This window comes from Hylobates moloch, unplaced genomic scaffold (assembly GCF_009828535.3).
Source record: "Hylobates moloch isolate HMO894 unplaced genomic scaffold, HMol_V3 SCAFFOLD_10, whole genome shotgun sequence".
Classification (NCBI taxonomy): Eukaryota; Metazoa; Chordata; class Mammalia; order Primates; family Hylobatidae; genus Hylobates; species Hylobates moloch.
The window spans coordinates 15531499-15554169 of NW_026652285.1; the positions used below are offsets into that span (position 1 = coordinate 15531499).

At 39.2% G+C, this 22671-nt stretch overlaps 1 protein-coding gene across 6 annotated transcripts in view; it reads right to left on the minus strand.

Annotated features, from left to right (window-relative positions):
- Nucleotides 1-22671, minus strand: part of GOSR1 (golgi SNAP receptor complex member 1) — a 47235-nt gene that overhangs the window by 3828 nt on the left and 20736 nt on the right. For 5 of the 6 annotated variants that reach the window (XM_032163099.1, XM_032163098.2, XM_032163101.2 and 2 more), the window contains 2 exons: nucleotides 9836-9865; nucleotides 337-419 (listed from right to left, as the gene is read on the minus strand). In XM_032163099.1, coding sequence (XP_032018990.1) covers nucleotides 337-419; nucleotides 9836-9865 — 113 coding nt within the window. The remainder of the gene's footprint in view (nucleotides 1-336; nucleotides 420-9835; nucleotides 9866-22671) is intronic. The other variant, XM_032163100.1, reaches the window with a different exon arrangement.

A 22671-nucleotide genomic window follows, 5' to 3' on the forward strand; every position in this document is an offset into this window, starting at 1 on the left:
ATGTTTAGGTAAGAATAATGTATAGTGTGGAGTTCTAACACGAATTTAAAAGCTTTCTAAAATGTAGAAGAAATTGGTGAATAATTTTTAAATTCACATTTATAATTTTTTTCTTCTACATCTAGTAGTAAGAAACTTCTGAGTTGCAGTCTTTTAGGAATGGTACTAAGGAGCATAAACTTTCACAAAGTAGGAATGCACAGTATATTCATATTATGCAATTACTGATGGGCTCTACTGCTACTGATGATGGCAACCTGCCCCCCATGAAAGCACACACAGACACTTCTCCCCTCTACCCTCAAAACACACACTGCAAACATTCGAAAAGGATACTGGCCAAGGTGTTCATTTTGCTGTGAATTGACTTCAACATTCCTCTCTGTGAAGTCATATTTTCTTTTGTTGCCATAGCAATGCTGCAAGGGGAAAAAGAGATGACAAATCACCATTTAAGATTATCCTGCCTGGAACCATCACGCCCTTAAAAGTGAAAGAAAACTACAGTGAGCAGCATCATCTTAGAAAGCACTGTGCCAGAAAATAAGGGGAAAAAATCACTTCTGAAACCACTTTACCACTGTGCTTTTTCCAAATGACTCCACTGTTCTCTGATATCTTTTTATACAAGGCAGTAAGCCACTTCCTGTTTGCTTCAAAATAACAAACAAGACATAAACAGACAAATCACATATTACAAACGCTTCTTAAAATTTAAAGTTTAAAAACTGTAAAAAGTTTAAAAACAGTTTAAAAAGAAGCCAGCTACTAAAATATCTTTAATCAGGAAAAACTGTTGAAAGGGAATTATAATTATAAAAACAGAAAAGAAATATAAAATATCATAAAATATGAATACGCAACCAGCCCTTAATTTATGAAGAGATTATGTTCCAAAATTCTACTTGAGAACCAACTAGGCATGGGTGCAACATTATGCTGGGTTTCCATGATGGCTGACAAAGATCACAGATTCATTAAACGTGGCTAAAACAGCTGGCTGTGGTGGCTCACGTCTGTAATCCCAGCACCAAATTTGGAAGACCAAGGTGGGGGGATCACTTGAGCCCAAATGTTCAAGACCATCCTGGGCAATGTGGCGAAATCCCATCTCTACCAAAATAAAAAATTAGCTAGACGTGTGTGCCTGTAGTCCCAGCAACTCGGGAGGCTGAGGTGAGAGGATCAATTGAGCCCAGGAGGGAGAGGCTACAGTGAGCTGTGATGAAGCAACTGCACTCTAGCCTGAATAATGGAGCGAGACCCTGTCTCAAAAAAAGAGAAAAGATTAAGAGAAAAGAAAAAGTCACTTTTTATAGAACACAATCTCTTCCATGTGACTGCCTTGATGTCCTGTTTAAAAGATCTCTGAGTTAATATCCTTTTTTGGGGGGGTTGGGGGACAGGGTCCCGCTCTGTCGCCCAGGCTGGATTCCAGTGGTGTGACTGTGGCTACTGCAGCCTTGACTTCCTTGGCTCAAGCAATCCTCCCACCTCAGGCTCCTGAGTAGCTGGGAATACAGGCATGTGCCATCATGCCTGGCTAATTTTTTTTTCTAGTTTTTAAATTATTTCTAGAGATGGGGTCTCCCTATGTTGCCCAGGCTGGTCTCAAACTCCTGGGCTCAAGCCATCCTCCTACCTCCGCCTCCCAAAGTGCTGGAGTTATAGGTGTGAGCCACCAAGCTTGGCCCTAAGGTAGTATCATTTTGCTATCACTTCCACGATTATTCATTTCCCATAGTCTTATCTCTCTGGACATTAGAGCCCTAGAAGGCAGGGTCAGTATCCACTTTGATATGTAACACACCAGAGGAGTGCTTTGCATGTTGACATGATAAATAGCAACAGAAAATGAAATGCTGTTGAGCAATTTTGAAAGTATCTATTTTTTTTAAAAAAATCAAGAGATTGAGATTTGGGGAAGATGATGGTGACAGTATAAATTCCTGACCTGACCTTTGGTCCATTTCCTCCATGGAGTAGCACAAGAACAAAAGCAGACACACTAGGGAGGGTCCATCTGAAGCCCCAAGCTCCCTTGAGATCTCCAGGGAAGAAAGCCAGGTGGAGGGCTATACTCTCTCAAGTGAAAAGAGAACCAGGGAACTGACAACAGGGAAGCTTAGATTTTTCTTCAAGCTTGTGGCAAAGACCTAGGGCTTCCTTGCTTCCTGAGGAACCCAGACAGTGGAAGACTATGGATCTGCATATACAGGAGTTGCAGTGAAACTGCTCCCAGGCACTGCAGCTGGGAAAGGACTGCTACATGCAGCCAGAAAGATGACAAGCAGAGAGCCGATAGTCTTGTAGCTGGTGTGATACCCAGCCCCTAAGGGGAAGAGCTGCTGGGCTTTGCCCAGTGATGGATGCATCACTGCCTGATATGCCACTGCTTAAGAGGCTCTCATAGCTGGACCTATCTGGGAGCTGAGTGAACACATTTTTGGCCAGGTAAGGTCTCACAGAGTAAACCACCATGTATCTTATTGAAGGGAAATGCTAGAGGGAGTATTCTAAACAAATGACACATGAATCAAAACTTGAATTTCAAGATTTGAGATGGCAAAAGAGAAACAAAAGTGTGTAAGGAGGTATATACAGGTTAAGCATCCCTAATCTGAAAATCAGAAATCCCCAAGACTTCTGGTCCCAAGTATTTTGGATAAGCAACATTCAATCTGTAAAAGAATATTTATTGAAGCATTTTTGGAATAGTAAAAAACAAACAGCAGCCGCAAAAAGACCAAAAAAAAAAAATCCCCCAAAACTGGAAGTAACATTTGAATGGTATAGTAGATTATGATATAACCATACTATGAAAGAGTATTTGGTTACTAAAAAGGATGAGTTAGTATTATTTCTATTAACATGAAGGGATGTTTATAACACACTGAGTGATCAAAGCAAGCTACAGAATGTGCAGAATATGAATGCTCTAATATTTTCAGGAACAAACATCCTTGGGGATGTTTGTATGACAGTGAAAAAGTTGTGTTTCAATAAGATACACAACTGTCACTTAACACAAGTTACTTCAGAGGTTAAGAATGGAGGGGTACTACCAGGAGATTGACTTTTCCTTTACCCATTTTACATTATTTAAGTTGTTACAATAAGAACATTTTGATAATATACAAATGTACTTTGATAATATATGAATATCTAATAAAGAAAAATGAAAAGAACATTAGAAAAATCCTACCTGAGTGATTAAGAAATGTTAATAACATCTGAAGCTACACACACACACACACACACACACACACACACACACACACACACAAAATTAACATGGACATGCTAGGATTTAGATCACTTTCAACTGAAATCACAGGCAGTGATTACATAGTATTTGGTTATTTAAAAAAATGAGTTAGGGCTAGGCGCGGTGGCTCACGTCTGTAATCCCAGCACTTTGGGAAGCTGAGGTAGGTGGATCACTTGAGACCAAGGAGTTCAAGACCAGCCTGGCCAACATGGTGAAAGCTCTTCTCTACTAAAAATACAAAAATTAGCCAGGCATGGTGGTGAGCGCCTGTAACCCCAGCTACTACTGGGAGGCTGAGGGTGAAGAATCACTTGAAGCCCAGAAGAATCACTTGCAGTGAGCCGAGATCGCGCCACTGCACTCCAGCTTGGGTGACAGCACAAGACGCGGTCTCAAACAAAACAAAACCAACAGTTAGTAGTATTTCTATTAACTTGAAGGGATGTTTATAACATATTGAGTGATTAATGCAAGCCACAGAATGTATAGAATATGAATCCTCTAATAATTACAGAAACAAACATCTTTGGGGATGTTTGTATGACAGTGAAAAAGGTTATCAGAAAGATACACAACTGTCAGTTAACATAAGTTGCTTCAGGGGTTAAGAATGGAGGGGTACTACCAGGAGACTGACTTTTTCTTTTTCTTTTTTTTTTTTTGAGATGGACTCTTGCTCTGTCACCCAGGCTGGAGTGCAGTGGTGCAATCTTGGTTCACTGCAACCTCTGCCTCCCGGGTTCACGCCATTCTCCTGCCTCAGCCTCCTGAGTAGCTGGGACTACAGGTGCCCGCCACCACACCCAGCTAATTTTTTGTATTTTTAGTAGAGACGGGGTTTCACCATGTTAGCCAGGATGGTCTTGATCTCCTGACCTCATGATCCGCCCACCTCAGCCTCCCAAAGTGCTGGGATTACAGGTGTGAGCCACTGCACCCAGCCGACTTCTTCTTTATCCATTTTAGTATTATTTAAGTTGTTACAGTAAGAACACTGTACTTTTATAATATACAAGTGTCTAATAAAAGAAAAATGAAAAGAACATTAGAAAAATTCCACTTGACTAAGAAATGTTAAATAACATTTGAAGCTACACACACAATTAACATGGACATACTAGGATTTGGATCACTTTCAACTGAAATCACAGGCTGTATCTCTGCAAATTTAGAAAATGAAAAGGTCCTAGAGAATATTACAGTTCTTCCAGGGTCCTGATTTCCTATGTGTTCTAATGCTGACAATCCCATCTTCCCAATACTTTTAGGCCTATTCTAGAAAAATATCTGTTCATGTGGAAGTATTATGGTCTGGTCTTTTGAAATGACATTTCAGAATAAAGAAATGTAACTGGGTAAAACCAAAACAAACAAAAAAACACATTAGCAGCTCCAAATCCACCACTGTGATGCACCTCAATAAAATTATGAGTCAAGCAATGATTTTAAAAAGTTTTCCACAGATCTCGGGAACGCTCAAGACTGGAAGGGATCAGTCTCTCTGAGGGCAGAACTGTGGAGTAGGGTTAAAAATGGAGATTTGTAGAAATTTGCACAAGGAGTTGCCATACTCCAAAATTGCCTTTCCTAACGCATGCAGCTAGGTGGCTGCCCCTAGACCAGTAGAAGACCTAGCTCAGGAGAAGAGACATAGAGGTCTGGCAATTTGAAATCCCCAGTGAAATGGCCAGGTCCGCCTGATCATGTACGGTGAGGCCTAACACTCAACAAGTGTCACCACCCTATGCTCACAGGATGAGCTTCCCAACACACATTCTTTTCACAACATGGAGAAACGCCATGTCTACAGAAAAATACCAAAAAAAAAAAAAATTAGCTGGGCATGGTGGTGTGTGCCAGTAGTACCAGCTATTCAGAATGCTGAGGTGGGAGGATTGCTTGAGCCCAGAAGGTCAAGGTTGCAGTGAGCCATGATCATGTCACTGCAGTCCAGCCTGAGTAACAGCAATGAGTGATTGGAAGCTTATCCTCTTTTGGAGTCACACCCTTAAATATGAAGTAACAGCCAATAATCACTAGATGTGTGAGGAGGTAACATGGAAGGCAGAGTTCAAATAAACCACCAGCAAACAGAAAAGTGAGGCTGAGCAAACGGGCAATAAAGGAAGCTCAAGAAACTCTAAAATAAAATTACATTTAATGTTTTCAGAGAGACGAAAGATTATTACATCCACAAAACATACACATAAATGTGTGTATCTGTCTCTCAGGAAAGAGCTCATGTAAATTAAATGAAGAGCTGATATAAAAATGTAATAGAAGAACTGGAAGGAGAAATTCAGTAAATCTCCCAGAATGTTAAACAAAAAGATCAACAGAAACAGAGAAAAGGTAAGAAAGGATCAATTCAGAAGGCCCAACACATAACCTTTTTAATATTTTTTTGAATGAAACAACAGAGAAAGAAGAGGGAAGAAAATGATAAAGAACGTAAGACAATTTCCAAGAACTGAAGATGAGTTTCCAGATTCTAAGAGTTCACTCAATGCCCAGAGCATTGGACTGGAAAAGACGCATGCCACTGTGTCCAGCCTGGACTTTAGAAGCAATACTGGAAACAATGCCTTTAAAAATTTCAAAATTATTTCCAACTCAGAATTCTATCTTGGTTAAATTAAATAATGAATCCAGAATATCAGCAGAATAAAGACTTTTTGGATGTGGGCAGTCCAAAACAATTTACCTCCTGTTCTTTCTCAGGAAGCTACTAAGGACATGGTTCAGCATAATAAGGGAATAAAGTAAGAAAGTGGAAGGCACTAATCTCAAGAAGTAGGTAATCCAATAGAGGAAATTATTTTAGGATAATGGAAGAAGGACATCTAGGACCAGAACAATGTTGGAGGTGTAGAGAATCACCAGTCAAGATTACAGCAGAAGGAGGGAGCAATGTCAACCACGCAATACACTGAATTTTTGATCCCCAAATGAAAGGAACACAAGAAGAGCTTAACAAACAACTTCTTTTGCATCATTTAGTTCTTATTCATAATTTTTCAGTTTGAGAGATTATGACAAAATATGATACATTGAAAATGTGGTTGTTTTGTAAAAAAGTTCACAAGGTACTACATGTAGATACTATGGTCTTGTATAAAGTAACAGCTTTCAAACCTATACTGGCCCATATATCAATCTTTGAATGACATATTATTATTTTTTTGAGACAGGGCCTCACTGTGCCATGCAGGTGGGGCTGCAGTAGCACCATCATGGCAGCCTTGATCTCATGGGTGCAAGTGCTCCTCCTGCCTCAGCCTCCCAAGTGGTTGGCTTACAGATGTGCACCACCATGCCTGGCTTTTTAGAAACAATTTTGTAAAGATGGGGTCTCACTATATTGCTCCGGCTGACTCGAGTTTCTGGCCTCAAGCAGTCCTCCCGCCTCAGCCTCCCAAAGTGTTAAGATTATAGGCATGAGCCACAATGCTGGGCCTGCTTTTGTTTTTTAAACTGGAACTATCACCATTTCCTGTAGACTTTGACTCACAAGTGGACAGAGGTTAAAAAATAATTTCTGCAAAGCACTTTGTATTCCTTGGGGAATAGATATCATCATCATACATTATGTTAACTTGTTGAAGATGCATGATTTCCAGTACCACAAAGTATATCTAGACATGCTTTCTCATTTCATGACTTAGAGTCAAGCAGAATGAAATCTAGGCTGTTATTTTAAGGGTCAAATACTTAGAAGCAAAATATAAGCTCTAAATAATATATAATGCTTTTAAAATGATAAATCATTGATATGCTTACAGGAACTTCCACTTTCTTACCTGTTACCTGTTCTGTGAACTGAACTCAGTCACGCTTTTTTCAACAACAGATAATGCAAGTCATATATTTAAAGGTTAGAAATGGATTTATAAATATTAAAAATGCTAATTCTTTTCAATATGTTGATGTCAAACTTATTGACATCTATATTCAGTTGCTCACATAGTTTTAAAATGTATCTCTAAAAGGAAAAGGTAAATTTTTCCCTATGGAATATGCAAAAATATTATTTGACACAAATTTTATATTCTTCATCAGAAATCATAACTAGCAGCCGGGCGCGGTGGCTCAAGCCTGTAATCCCAGCACTTTGGGAGGCTGAGGCGGGCGGATCACGAGGTCAGGAGATCGAGACCATCCTGGCTAACATGGTGAAACCCCGTCTCTACTAAAAACACAAAAAATTAGCCGGGCGTGTTGGCGGGCGCCTGTATTCCCAGCTACTCGGGAGGCTGAGGCAGGAGAATGGCGTGAACCCAGGAGGTGGAGGTTGCGGTGAGCCGAGATCGCGCCACTGCACTCCAGCCTGGGGGACAGAGAAAGACTCCGTCTCAAAAAAAAAAAAAAAAAAAAAAAAAAAAAAAAAAGAAATCATAACTAGCTTTATACTCAGTGAAACTTTTCTGGTAACGCCTATCATATTTTGAAACAAGGGAAAATACTGAAATAAAAGACCTAATAACATGTTTTTTAACTAGCAAAATAATAGTAACAATAGTAACAATTCAATGGTTCTCAATTGTTCCTTTTAATTTCTTTTTTGTCCTATGAGGTACCCCAAGTTTTTATACTCATATTACCAGCCCTTAAATAGGCCAGTTCTGAAGTGAAAGCTTAATTAAGGCAGGCTGGCCCTAGAAGAGCAGGCAGAAAGAAAGGGAAATAAAGGAAAAAAGAAAAAGGATGATTGGGAAACTTTAAGTAAAGAATTCCTGACAAAATGTGATCAGATCTCATGTGCTGACGAAAAGGGAAAAGTTACAAGGAAGAAACTTCAGTCAACATTAGGCAATTCTGTGAAAACTTTCTTCAGGTGGAAGGCTCAGCACATACAATTTAAACAAAAATTCAAGACACAATCATGGCTTATTGTTATAAAAGATTATAATGTATTAAAGATGATTAATGATGGAAAATATTCTAATCCATTGAATAAAGAATCCATGAAGCCGTACAAAAGAAACAGATATTTAGGAAATGAACACGGAAATATTTAGGAGTAAAGAGCATCAATGTATGTTAAACTTTGTAGAAGCTGCGTAAAGGGTATATAGGACTTCTTTTCACTACTGAAATTTTTCTGAAATCTGAAATGATATCAAAATAAAAAGCTAAAAAAGAAAGGATTGGTATTAATAATATAGCTACCATTTACAGATTACCTAGTATTAGATCAGGCATTTTCCTCACATTATCCTTAACAGTCTTACAGATAAGTATTATCATCAATACTGTATTTTTAAACAGATAAGAAAATGAAAGTTCCAAGAAGTTAAAGTAAATTGTCTAAAGAACAGAGATCTAAGATCTAATAAACAGCACCGGCAGGTTCCAAACCAAATCAGACCCGAAACCTTGTATTCTTTCTACAATGTGGTAAATATAGCAGTGGTTTCAATAGAGCTCTGTTTCTAGAGTTAGACTAAGACTGAAGGCTCTGAATCCTTAATACTATTTACTAGTCATGTGACCACAGGCAAATTACTTAATTCCTTTTTTGTTTTGGAGATAGTTCCTAATGATTTGTGTCTATCTAATGGGTTATTGAGAAAATCAAATAAAATAATGCATGCAAAGTACTTTTAGCACAAGCCCAATATCCATGGTAAGAATACAAATGTGGCTGGGCGCAGTGGCTCACACCTGTAATCTCTGCACTTTGGGAGGCCGAGGTGGGCAGATCACCTGAGGTCAGGAGTTCGGGACCAGACTGGCCAACATGATGAAACCCTGTCACTGCTAAAATTACAAAAAATTAGCCGGGCGTGGTGGCACACACCTGAAATCCCAGCTACTCAGGAGCCTGAGGCAGGAGAATCACTTGAACCCAGGAGGCAGAGGTTGCAGTGAGCTGAGATGGCACCACTGCACTCCAGCCTGGGCAACAAGAGTGAAACTCCATCTAAAAAAAAAAAAAAAAAAAATACAAATGTTTGTTATTGTCATGTACTTTGATTTACCTTTCCTGAAAACCAATGCTTTACACACTGGTGAATTCTAGAGCACAGAGACCTAGTTCATGTACTTTTTTACTGTCATAAAATAGATATTTTCAAATTCGTCAAACCTAGAAAGCTAAGCAGTTCAAAACAACAAATAAATGTCCCTTAACTTAAGCAAGAAACTAGTTCAATGTTATTACAGATACTATGAACTATTACTGCGGTAGATTTTCTGCAGGTGCTATAACAGCAAAGTCTATATGAATGGGATAAAGCTATTTATCAAATTATGCTTTAAATCGCTTTCCTTTAAAAAGTGAGAATAAAAAGACTGAGATTGAAAATATTAAGTATAAATTAATTGGAAAAATTAACCTAAGTAAAACAGCTTAATTAAAGTAACTATGGAAATGTTACTTTGGGTGTCGAATGTCTCTTGTAAGGGAATGACATAGTAAAAATTTCATCTTTAAGGAGGATAAACGAACTTTGATCTGTTCATTAAAATGTTTTTTCTTTAATTCTGAAACAGCTGTAACACTGTTCATTAAATTTATGTGCAAACAAAAACCAACAAAGCAAAACAAAAACTTATTCCTACCTTATTGTCTCTTCTATCAGACGATCTGAGCTGCAAATAAAAAGAAAAATTCAAATTCTGAATTTACTAAATGCACATTTAAAACCTGTATTAATTTTTCTACATCTATAGATAAACTTTTTAGTCATTTAGTATACAGAATGTCTAGCTTTTTGAAAGCATCTGGAGAAAATTCTGGGCTCTAATTTTTTTCTTTTTTAAGACAGTCTCGCTCTGTCACCTGGGCTGGAGCGCAGTAGTATAATCTCAACTCACTGCAACCTCCGCCTCCTGGGTTCAAGCTATTCTCCTGCCTCGGCTTCCCAAATAGCTGGGATTACAGGCACCCGCCACCATGCCTGACTAATTTTTGTATTTTTAGTAGAGATGGGGTTTCGCCATGTTGGCCAGGGTGGTCTCGAACTCCTGACCTCAGGTAATCTGCCCACCTTGGCCTCCCAAAGTGCTGAGATTACAGATGTGAGCCACTGTGGCTGGCCTGGACTTTGAAATAAATTTAATTTCATTCGCGTACAATATATATAATTTCCATCTTATGACCAGGCATGGTGGCTCATGCCGGTAATCCCAGCACTTTGGGAGGCCAATGCAGGCAGATCACTTGAGGCCAGGAGTTCAAGACCAGCCTGGCCAACATGGCGAAACGCTGTCTCTACCAAAAATACAAAAATTAGCTGGGTATGCTAATGTGTGCCTGTAGTCCCAGCTACTTGGTAGGCTGAGGCACAAGAACTGCTTGAACCCAGGAGGCGTAGGCTGCAGTGAGCCGAAATCATCGTGCCACTGCACTCCAGCCTGGGCCATAGAGCAAGACTCTGTCTCAAAAAAACTGCAAACAAATAATTTCTATCTTACTTTTGTTAGCTTAAATCTATTTTTTCCACAGAGATACCTGATAATTAGAGTCGGAACAGTTTTAATGACAGCATAAAGAAATGAACTTTCTCTTTAAATAGCTCAAAGTTTTAATATCATCTATTAGAACTTAAGAATTAGAACCAACTTGTTGAGATAGGATACGCAAATATAATTCTGGTATCTGTAAGTAGTAAATATTTACATCTTAATGTTTATTTCTTTTTTGGGAAACAAGTTTTTTCTTTTTTAACTAAAATTTCAGCTTACTATAGAATTCAAGAATCTTAAGATACCAAATACACCTTTCATCTGTAAATTGTCTGCCTTTATGCAGCACACATTGGAAAGAAGGAAAGAAACAAAGCCATTTTAGGGAGAAATGAATAGGTAAAGTTTGGAAAAGGGCCAGCTTTACAGCAGAAGTAGGAAAACAAATTCCAGACAACTGTATCCACTTGGCATAAAGTATACAGTAGGCACTCAAATAAATATTTGCATGTATTTTTCCAACTACTTATTTCCAAAAGAATTTCTAAGTTCATGCTACAAAGTCAAGGTTTCATTATAAAGTAGTGGACTAGGTAATCTAAGTTATTGCATATATTAGGGAACAAATGAGCTTTAAAAAGTCATAAATACTGGCCGGGTGCCATGGCTTACGCCTGTAATCCCAGCACTTTGGGAGGCCGAGGCAGGTGGATAATGAGGTCAGGAGTTCTTGACCAGCCTGGCCAATACAGTGAAACCCTGCCTCTACTAAAAAATACAAAATTTAGCTGGGCACGGTGGCTCACACCTGTAATCCCAGCACTTTGGGAGGCCGAGGCAGATGGATCATGAGGTCAGGAGTTCTTGACCAGCCTGTCCAACACAGTGAAACCCCGTCTCTACTAAAAAATACAAAAATTAGCTGGGCATGGTGGCGGGTGCCTGTAATCCCAGCTACTCAGGAGGCTGAGGCAGGAGAATCGCTTGAACCCGGGAGGTGGAGGTTGCAGTGAGCCGAGATCGCGCCACTGCACTCCAGCCTGGGTGACAAGCTAGACTCCATCTCAGGAAAAGAAAAAAAAAAAGTCATAAATATCATATATAAATCCTGTTATTAAAAATTTCAAAAGTTACAAAGATGGTAGTGAAAGACAGACTATGTGGCTATTTAAATGCTGAATCTACCACTTATTAGTTATTCGACACAAGGCAAGTTTCTCCATGCCCCAGTTTTCTCATCTGTAAACTGGCAAGGATAATAAAACCTACTTGTTCAAATAAAGGGGTTTGTATAGATAGTGACTGGATCAGTACCTGGCACATAGTTAAGTGTCAAGTATTTTTTGCTATTAGTTTCTCAATAACTACACATTGTAAATCTAAGCATAAAATTGATATAAATTTCCAGATAAACTCACTATTCTGATGAAATCTATGATTATCAACTATGCACTTACTCTTCTAACAAACATGTATAGAAGCACCCCTGGAGGGTACTGGGTCAGAAAGTGGCTACAAAGATATGGCACTAACCTGCCAAGATCTTACAATGGAGATAGACAAGACACATGTCAAAAGGCATCTGGTGAAGTGGCCACAAGGTCACAAAAAAGGGGGTTAACTTGGGTTAATACCTCCTTCTTCAATATAATGGTTTGGCTGACTGTCTTCATCAGGGCCACTTAGCACATTAAAGAGCATAAACATAAGATATTCCAAAATCTAGGAAGTATAATATGAACATAAAGAATTATATTGCCCAAATCAACAAACTAGTTTTGTGCCAACAGCCTTAATGAAGATAAATGAAATAAACTACTAAATAAAGTAAAAAAGAGCAATCTATTAATTTACTAATTTTGTTAAGAATAATGATAGCTAATACTCACAGAGAGCTTACTATGAGCCACGTCCTATCCTAAATGTCTTACTAAACAAGTAAGTTAAAACATAACTTCATCCTCCCAATAAATCTATGAGATTGATTCTAAAATTCTCTTCACTTAGGAAAAACTGGGGCCTTGAGAGATTTCTCTGTACCATATGATGCTGTTTGGTAGCATTTAGCCCCCAGTAGAGCTTCTTTCAAAATTGGAGTCAATCCTCTCAAACCCCTCTGCTGCTTTATCAACTAAGTTTATACACTCTTCTGAATCCTTTGTTGTCATTTCAACAACGTTTACAGTGTCTTTACCAGTAGAATCCATCTCAAGAAACCATTTCTTTTGCTTATCTGTTAAAATCAACTCCTCGCCTGTTCACGTTTTATCATAAGATTGCCGCACAATTCGGTCACATCTTCAGGCTCTGCTTTCTAACCTTTTTTTTTTTTTGAGACAGACTCTTGCTCTGTCACCCTGGCTGGAGTGCAATGGCATGATCTTGGCTTACTGCAGCCTTCGTCTCCTGGGTTCAAGTGATTCTCCTGCCTCAACCTCCTCAGTAGCGGGGATTACAAGTGCGCACCACCACGCCCAGCTAATTTTTGTATTTTTAGTAGAGTTGGGGTTTCACTATGTTGGCCGGGCTGGTCTCAAACTCCTGACCTCAGGTGATCTGCTCCCCTTGGCCTTCCAAAGCGCTGGGATTACAGGATTACAGGCATGAGCCACTGCACCCAGCTCAGGCTCCACTTCTAATTCTAGTTCTCTTTCTAGTTCTGCCACATTTGCAGTTATTTTCTCCACTGAAGGCTTGAACCCCTCAAAGTCATTCATGATGGTTGAAATCAATTTCTTCCAAATTCCTGTTAATGTTGATACTTTGACCTCCTCATGAATGTTCTTAATGGCATCTAGAATGGCGACTCCTTTCCAGAAGGCTTTCAATTTACTTTGCACAGATCCATCAGAAGAGTAACTATCGGGCCGGGCACGGTGGCTCACTCCTGTAATCCCAGCACTTTGGGAGGCCGAGGTGGGCGGATCACAAGGTCAGGAGATCGAGACCATCCTGGCTAACACGGCAAAACTCCGTCTCTACTAAAAATACAAAAAATTAGCTGGGCGAGGTGGCGGGCACCTGTAGTCCCAGCTACTCGGGAGGCTGAGGCAGGAGAATGGCGTGAATGCCGGGGGGGTGGAGCCTGCAGTGAGCCGAGATTGTGCCACTGCACTCCAACCTGGGGGACAGCCAGACTCCGTCTCAAAAAAAAAAAAAAAAAAAAGAAGAAGAACTATCTATGGCAGCTTTAGCCTTACAAAATGTATTTCTTAAATAATAAGACTTAAAAGTCAAAATCACTCCTTGAACCACAGGCTTCAGAATGAATGCTGTGTCAGCTGGCATGAAAACAGCATTCCTCTCCTTGTACATCTCCATCAGAGGTGCACTGTCAAAGAGCAGTCATATTTTGAAATAATTCTTTTTTTTCTGAGCAGTAGGTCTGCAGAGTCGGCTTAAAATATTCAGCAAACCACGCAGTAAACAGATGTGCTGTCTTCCAGGCTTTGTTATTCAATTTAGAGAGCACAGGCAGGGTAGATTAAGCATAACTGTTAAGGGCTCTAGAATTTCTGGAACGGTAAATACACAATGGCTTCAATTTAAAGTCACCAGCTGTATTAGCACCGAAGAAGATAGTCAGCTGTCCTTTGAAGCTTTGAAGCCAGGCACTGACTTCTCGTCTCTAGGAGTAAAGTCCTAAATGGCATCTTCTTCCAACAAAAGGCTGTTTATTCTACACTAAACATCTGTTGTTTAGTGGAGCCACCTTTATCAATGATCTTAGCTAGACCTTCTGGGTAACTTGCTGCGGCTTCTACATCAGCACTTCCTGCTTCAACTTTGCACTTCTATATTATAGAGATGGCTTCTTTCCTTAAACCCCATGAACTTCAAACTTTTGTTAATGTTTTGTTAAACGTCTGTTAACTTCAAACCTTTCTTCAGCAGGTTCCTCACCTCTCTCAACCTTGATAAAGCTGAAGAGAGCCTTGCTCTGGATTAGGCTTAGGCTAAGGGAATGTTGTGGGTGGTTTGATCTTCTAACCAGACCATTAAAACTTTCTCCATATCAGCAATAGGGCTGTTTTGCTTTCTTATCATTTACGTATTCACTGGAGTGGTGCTTTTAATCTCCTTCAAGAACTTTTCCTTTGCTTTCACAACTTGGCTAACGGGCACAAGAGGCCTAGGTTTCAGCTTAGACTGGCTTTTGGTATGCTTTCTTCACTAAAGGTAATGGTTTCTGCCTTTTGATTGAAAGAGTTGTGCAACTCTTCCTTTCACTTGAATATTTACAAGCCACTGCAAAGTTATTAATTAGCCTAATTTCAATACTGTTCTGTGTCAGGTAATAGAGACGGGCCTGAGGAGAAGGAGTGAGTTGGGAATGGATGGTGGATGACACAGTCAGAACACACACAACTGGCCAGGCATGGTGGCTCACGCCTGTAATCCCAGCACTTTGGGAGGCCGAGGTGGGAGGATTACTTGAGTCCCCAGGCGTTTGAGACTAGCTTCGCCAATATAGTGAGACCTAGTCTATACAAACAATTTTAAGATTATCTGAGTACAGTGGTGTGCACCTGTGGTCCCATCTACTCAAGAGGCTGAGGAGAAGAATCGCTTGAGCCCACAAGGTGGAGGTTGCAGTGGGCTGAGATCATGCCACTGCACTCCAGCCTGGGAGCAACTGAGAAAGACCCTATCTCAAAACAAAACAAAAAAAACCCCACACATACACAACATTTATCAAGTTCACCCTCTTCTATCAGTGAGGTTGTAAGCAATTACAAGAGTAACATCAAAGATCACTGATCGCTATAACAGATATGATAATAATGAAAACATCTAAAATACTGTTACCGAAATGTAACACAGAGACACGAAGTGAGCATATGCTGTTAGAAAAACGGCACCGCAAGACTTGCTCGACACAGGCTGCCACCAACCTTCAGTTTGTAAAAAATAATATCTGCATTGGGAGGCCGAGGTGGGCGGATCACAAGGTCAGGAGATCGAGACCACGGTGAAACCCCGTCTCTACTAAAAATACAAAAAAATTAGCCGGGCGTGGTGGCGGGCGCCTGTAGTCCCAGCTACTCGGAGAGGCTGAGGCAGGAGAATGGCGTGAACCCGGGAGGCGGAGCTTGCAGTGAGCCGAGATCGCGCCACTGCACTCCAGCCTGGGCGACAGAGCGAGACTCCGTCTTAAAAAAAAAAAAAATAATAATAATAATAATAATAATAATATCTGCAAAGTGCAATAGAGCAAAACACAAAATTTGGTAGGCCCATACATGAGATTTCTTTGTATTATTATTATTTTTTCTTTGTAGAGATGGGGTCTCACTGTCACCCAGGCTGGAGTGCAATGGCACCATCACAGCTCACTACATCTTTGAACTCTGGGCTTCAACAGTCCTCCTGCCTCAGCCTCCCAAGTAACTGGAATCACAGGCATAAGCCACCACACCCGGCCTCTCTGTATTATTTCTTAAAACTGCATGCAAATCTATAATTAACTCAAAACAAAAAGTTAAACATTTATAAAGTGACCAATGTACCAAATGACAATAACAAAAACCCAATTCCAATTTAGATTGGCTACGAAGCTACATACCTTAAGTAGTATACAACTGTGAAGCAGCATTTAAAAAAACAGATAATCAGTCTGTGGAAATACATTTCTAACTAAATAAACTCAATGTATCAGCCTAGAAAGAAATATAAAATTACAAAGCCAAGCATTTCACATAAATCGTCAGAAAGCCAGCCAGGTACACTTTATCATTTCCACTATCTGCTTTCCGTAATTCTCTTGTATCTGTTCTCAACCATAAAGGTCAGAATTAAACTAGCTAATACACTAGCCTAACTATTATACTTTAGTTGGAAAATAAACTCATTATAATTTGTATTCAATGTTCCTGAGGAACTGGAGTTGAAATGGACACTAAGGAACAACTTTCTGTGTCATTACATATAAAGAAAATTCTTTGAAGTTGTTTGTGGCACACAGATAGAATCCTTGTTCTATGTAATGAGACCCGATTTTAGTACTCATTACGTAATGAGTACATACGTCTCAGGTATACTTTCCGAAAATGACATTTTGACCAATTTAAATCACATTTTACATGTAATGAAACCATTTTCTATTTACATGAATCAAATAAAGTCTCATGAAGCAAACATTTACGCCCCCACTTATTTCCCACTTTTTGCACAAAATTGGATTTTCATAGGTTTTCTTAAAAGGATAAATGGTCACTGAAATTGGGCATTTTATATATTTGAGATTGACAACTATCCTCAAATTACAGTAATTTTATAGCAATACTGGAACTACAAGTCAAAGAAAAGAGTGTTTGCTGGATTCACTTGAAAATGAAACCAACTGGCCAGGTGCGGTGGCTCACGCCTGTAATCCCAGCACTTTGGGAGGTTGAGGCAGGTGGATCACCTGAGGTCAGGAGTTCGAGACCAGCCTGGCCAACACGGTGAAACCTCGTTCCTACTAAAAATACAAAAATTAGCCAGGCGTGGTGGCGGGCGCCTGTAATCCTAGCTATTCAGGAGGCCGCGGCAGGAGAATTCCTTGAACCCGGGAGGCAGAAGTTGCAGTGAGCCAAGATCATGCCATTGCACTCCAGCCTGGGCGACAGAGCACGACCCCGACTCAAAAAAAAAAAAAAGTTAAATGAAACTAACCTAAAGAAAACGAAAATTATAATCCCAAATATGCTACCCTATGAGAAGAAGGGGTTTTTCTTCCCTTTAAGTCCCCTTACACATCAGTCATCTTCCTTTTATTAAGTCCTAAAATATCCCGTAAAGCATATTTCAAAATATACATGAGTACGCAGGAGAAATGCTCACAGAAGGGATCTTTAACTTACAGGAAGACGATGCTGACACTAGCTTAACCATGCATTTAGCACACCACGGTTACAGTGAATCATACAGGAATTCCACACAGATTCCCTACCCACTGTCATCCTTAGCTTATATGGTGGCATCAACAGAGAAAAGCCAGTGATTCCTAAACACATCCTGGACAGTGTGGACACAACAACAGAGTGACTTCGTGCAGATGGCATCATCTGGTTAAAATTAAATTTAAACTTATTTTCCTTTGGGGTATAAAATATATAATCAAATGGAATTATCCTTCTTAAGCAAGTACTTGATAATAGCACAGAGATGTTCTATAAAGTCATCTAGGGCCTGTAATTAAGAAACAAATTTCTATTTGTCTCAAGACCAATTTAAACTAGCTGAAAACAATAAGCTACATTTCATCACCAGTTATCGTACTGAGGAATCACTAAAGCCATATTTAAATAATTCTCTTTTTAAAAAATAACTTATTTCCCCCAACACACACACTACAAAAGGCACACATTTCAAGAGCAAACATGTGATTTCAAGCATGTATCTTAAAGCAATTTAAACCAACAAAATGTAAGAACTTGGCAAAATCACTTAGATAGTATCTTCCTCTTTTAAAATGGTAGGAAAGTAATAAGCAAATGAGTAAGCAACTAAATGAGAAAGCAAATAAGCAAGTACATAATAAATAATAATGAATAATAAATAAAAATTTAAAAATCAATACCTTTGCAAGCTGCAATAATTGACGAAGTTGTCACTAACCAATCAGACCATTTACATCAAGCATTGTGGTGAGAGTCTTTCACTTACAGTTAACCAGAGAGATCCTTAAGATCTACGTCTTACTTATTTCTACATTTCTTATTTAATCTCTTCAATTATGTTAACTGAACACAATTAAGCTGCAGTAGTATGCACATATACTGTTTTAGTGCAAAGAGCTTTTTATTTTACAGAGAACATTTGGAAAATACAGGAAAACAAAGATGAAAGTGGAAACCAGCTGTAACCTCTCCTCCATTAACACTGATATGGTGGCATAATTCCTTTCAGTCTGGGTAGATGAAGGAATATCTTTATTTGCTTTGTTCGTGGGTTGTTTAGCACAAACATTTTCATAATCACAGCAAGATACTGGGAGACAGAAAGTGAAGCACCTGACAGATTCCTGCTCAGTTCAAGGAGAAAATAAAAAAATAAAAGCTGAGTCATTAGCAGTGAGATCCTAGAAAATCACTTTCTCTTTTTAAAAAAATGAATAGAATTATTGCTAGAACAATTTTAGACATATAGAAATATTCAGTATAAAGTACACACTATACACCCGTTCTCCTCCACCTGTGATTACCTCTTGCTTTAGTGTGGCACATGTGTTACAACTGATTACTAACTAAACACCATGCTTTAGAGTTGACTCTTTGCATTGCACGGTGGTTGGGGTTTTGTCATGGAGCCATCCTTGCAGTATCATACAGAAGAGTTTTACTGCCCTAAGTATCCTGTGCTTCACCTATTCATTTTTCCTCCATTTCCCATCCTCAACCCCTGAGAATTGCTGATCTTTTTACTGTCTCTATAGTTTTGCTTTGTCCAAAATGTCATATAGTTAAAATTATACAGTATGTAGCCTTCACAGACTGGCTGTTTTTATGCATTTAAAGTTCCCCCATGTCTTTTCCAGGCTTAAAGCCTTATTTCTTTGTATGACTGAATAATACTCCACTGCATGGATGTACCACCATTTGTTTATCCATTCACTTATTCAAGGACATCTTGACTGCTTCCAACTTTTGGCAATTATGAATAAAGCTAATATAAAACATTCATGTACAGGTTTTTGTGTAAATGTTAAGTTTTCAACTCATTTAGGTAAATCACTAGGAGCATGACTGCTAGAATGTATGGTAAAACCATATTTAGCTTTTTAAGAAAACGGCCAGGCTGGGCACGGTGGCTCATGCCTATAATCCCAGAACTTTGAGAGGCAGAGGTGGGTGGATCACAAGGTCAGGAGTTCAAGACCAGACTGGCCAAGATGGTGAAACCCCGTCTCTACTAAAAATACAAAAATTAGCCAGGTGTAGTGGCACGTGCCTGTAATCCCAGCTACTTGGGAGGCTGAGCCAGAGAACTGCTTAAACCTGGGAGGCGGAGGATGCAGTGAGCTGAAATCGTGCCACTGCACTCCAGCCTGGGTGACACAGCGAGACTGTGTCTCGAAAAAAAAAGAAAAAGAAAAAGAAAACAAAACTGCGAAACTGTCTTCCAATGTCGCTGTACCATTTTGCATTCACACCAGCAATGAGTGAGAGTTCCTGTTACTCCACTTCCTTCAGTGTTCCTTTCAATGTTGTGAGTGTTTTGGATTTTAGCCATTCTAACAGTTGTGCAGTGGTATCTTACTGTTGTTTTACTTTGCAGTACCCTAATGATACTTGATTATATTAAGTATCTTTTCATATGCTTAATTTATTCTCTGTATATCTTCTTTGGTTAAGATGGCTGTTCAGATCTCTTTTCCACTTTAAAATTGTTGAATTTTAAGAGTTCTTTGTATATTTTTATATAAGACCTTGTTCCTGGATTGGAAGATTTATAGTTAAGATGGCAATTCTCTCCAAATGGATCTCTAGATTCAATATAATCTTATTTGAAATTTCAGCAGGCTTTTAAACAATCTGATATTAAAATTTATATGGAGGTGCAAAGGACCCAGAGGAGTCAAAATAACTTTGAAGATACATAATAAAGTTAGAAGACTTACATACTACCTCATTTCAAAACTTATTATAAAGCTACAGTAATCAGAGTACAACTAGCCTAAGGATGGATCTATAGGTCAACGGAACAGAACAAAGTTCAGAAATAAACTAGCAAATGTCCAATTACTTCTCTACAAACATGTCAACATCTTTGAACAGATTAAACAGAGGAAAAGAGAGTCTTTTCAACAAATGGTACTGAAACAATGGAATATACATGTGTTTAGAAAAAAAAATGAATCCTGACCCTTAACTTACACCATACACAAAAGTGAAGCCAAAGTGGATTATAAGCCTAATGTTAAAGCTAAAACTGTATGATGCTGGCTGCAGGTTTAAAAACAAACAAACAAAAAAGCTAAAACTAAAACTCCTGAAAGAAAACAAAAGAAAAAAATTTGTAACCTTAGGACAGCCAAGATTTCTTAAATAGGCCCAAAATACATGAATCAGAAAGAAAAAACTGATCAATCAGACTTCATCAAAATTAAAAACCTCGGCTCTTTTGAAAGTCACCAGATGAAAAGGAAGTCACAGGCTCAGAGAAAATACTTGCAAAACCTTTATCTGACAAAGGACTTACGTCCAGAGTACACAAAGAACCCTTATAACACAATAGAAAAAGGCCCACAACAAAAGGCAAAAAGACTTGAACAGACCCCCTTACTAAAGAAGATACACCAATGTCACAATAACCTGTGAGTTATGAATAATAAAAAAGAAGATACGTGAATGGCTAATAAGCACTTGAAGAAGGCTTAACATCACCAGTCCTTAGAGAAATACAAGTCAAAACCACACTAAAAACCCTTACACTTCTACTAAAATGGCTACAATAGAAAGGCGTGTTGGCAAGGACTTAAAGCAATTTGAACTCACACACGACTGACAGGAATGCAAAAATGGTATAACCACTTTGGAAAAGTTTAACACTTTCTTATAAATTGGAACACACACTTACCACACAACTCAACAATACAACTCCTAGTATTTACTCAAAAGGAATGAGAACGGCCGGGCACAGTGGCTCATGCCTTGTAATCCCAGCACTTTGGGAGGCTGAGGCGGGTGGATCACAAGGTCAGGAGATCAAGACCATCCTGGCTAACACAGTGAAATCCCATCTCTACTAAAAATACAAAAAATTAGCTGGGCGTGGTGGTGGGCACCTGTAGTCCCAGCTACTTGGGAGGCTGAGGCAGGAGAATGGCGTGAACCCAGGAGGTGGAGGTTGCAGTGAGCCAAGATTGCACCACCGCACTCCAGCCTGGGCAACAGAGTGAGACTCCGTCTCAAAAAAAAAAAAAGAGGAATGAGAACATGTGACCACACAAAGTTTTGTTTATGAATGTTCATAATAATTTTGTTTGTAATAGCCAAAAACTGAAAATAACCCACATGTGCAACAATGGTTGAATGGATAAAGAAATCGTGGTATATCATACAATGGAAGTTATTCCGCTATTGAAAGAAATCAATTACTGACATTTAAGAAAAAGACTGAGTCTTAGAAACACTATGCTACGTGAAGTAAGTGCAGACTGTTTGAATTCATTTGTATAAAATTCTGGAAAAGGTAAAACTAATCTATAGTGATAGAAAGCCAGTAAGCAGCTGCCCAGGACTGGGGGATGGGGACTGACTACAAAGGGGCATAAGGAACTTTTTTGGGGTGATAGAAATGTTCTCTGTCTTGACTGTGGTGGCAGTTAAAAGAGTCTATACATTTGTTAAAACGTACCAAACTGTAAACTTAAAATGGATACATTTTTACTGTAAGGAAATTCTACCTCAGTAAATCTGATTTATGAGGAAAAAGAATGGCAGCCTCGGCTGACCGCGGTGACCCTCAGAGCCCCCCCACTGCTCACTTTCTTTCGCCCAGTGTGTCCTCTTCAGGTGCATGAGTGAGGCCTATAACCTGGGAGAGGGTTCGGACTGTGAGTAAATGCATGACGTTTCAAAATAGATCCATTTAATAATGTATGAGGAATGATACGGATTTAAGAAGAGAAGACAGGAAGGTACGGTCATGAAGTCTGAGTTTCAACTTTTCAATCTTTTTCTATCTCTACTTGGAGAACACCTACTCATTCCTCAAGAACCAAATCAAATGTTTGACTTCTCTAAAGCCCTTTCAGAAGCTTCAGGAGAGTTAATGACTCCCTATCACGTGCTCCTCTAGAGTACGCACAAACCTTTGCATATCGTAATAAAGCACTTATTACTTTGCACTGGAACTACTGATTCACATTTCTTTTCTGCTCCCCACTCCACCTGGCTGAGCTCACTGAGGACAGGGATGATGCCACTATGCTTTACTCAACTTCTCTATCTCCAGCACCTGGCACAATACTTTCCACATCATAGATGCTCAACAAATGCTCA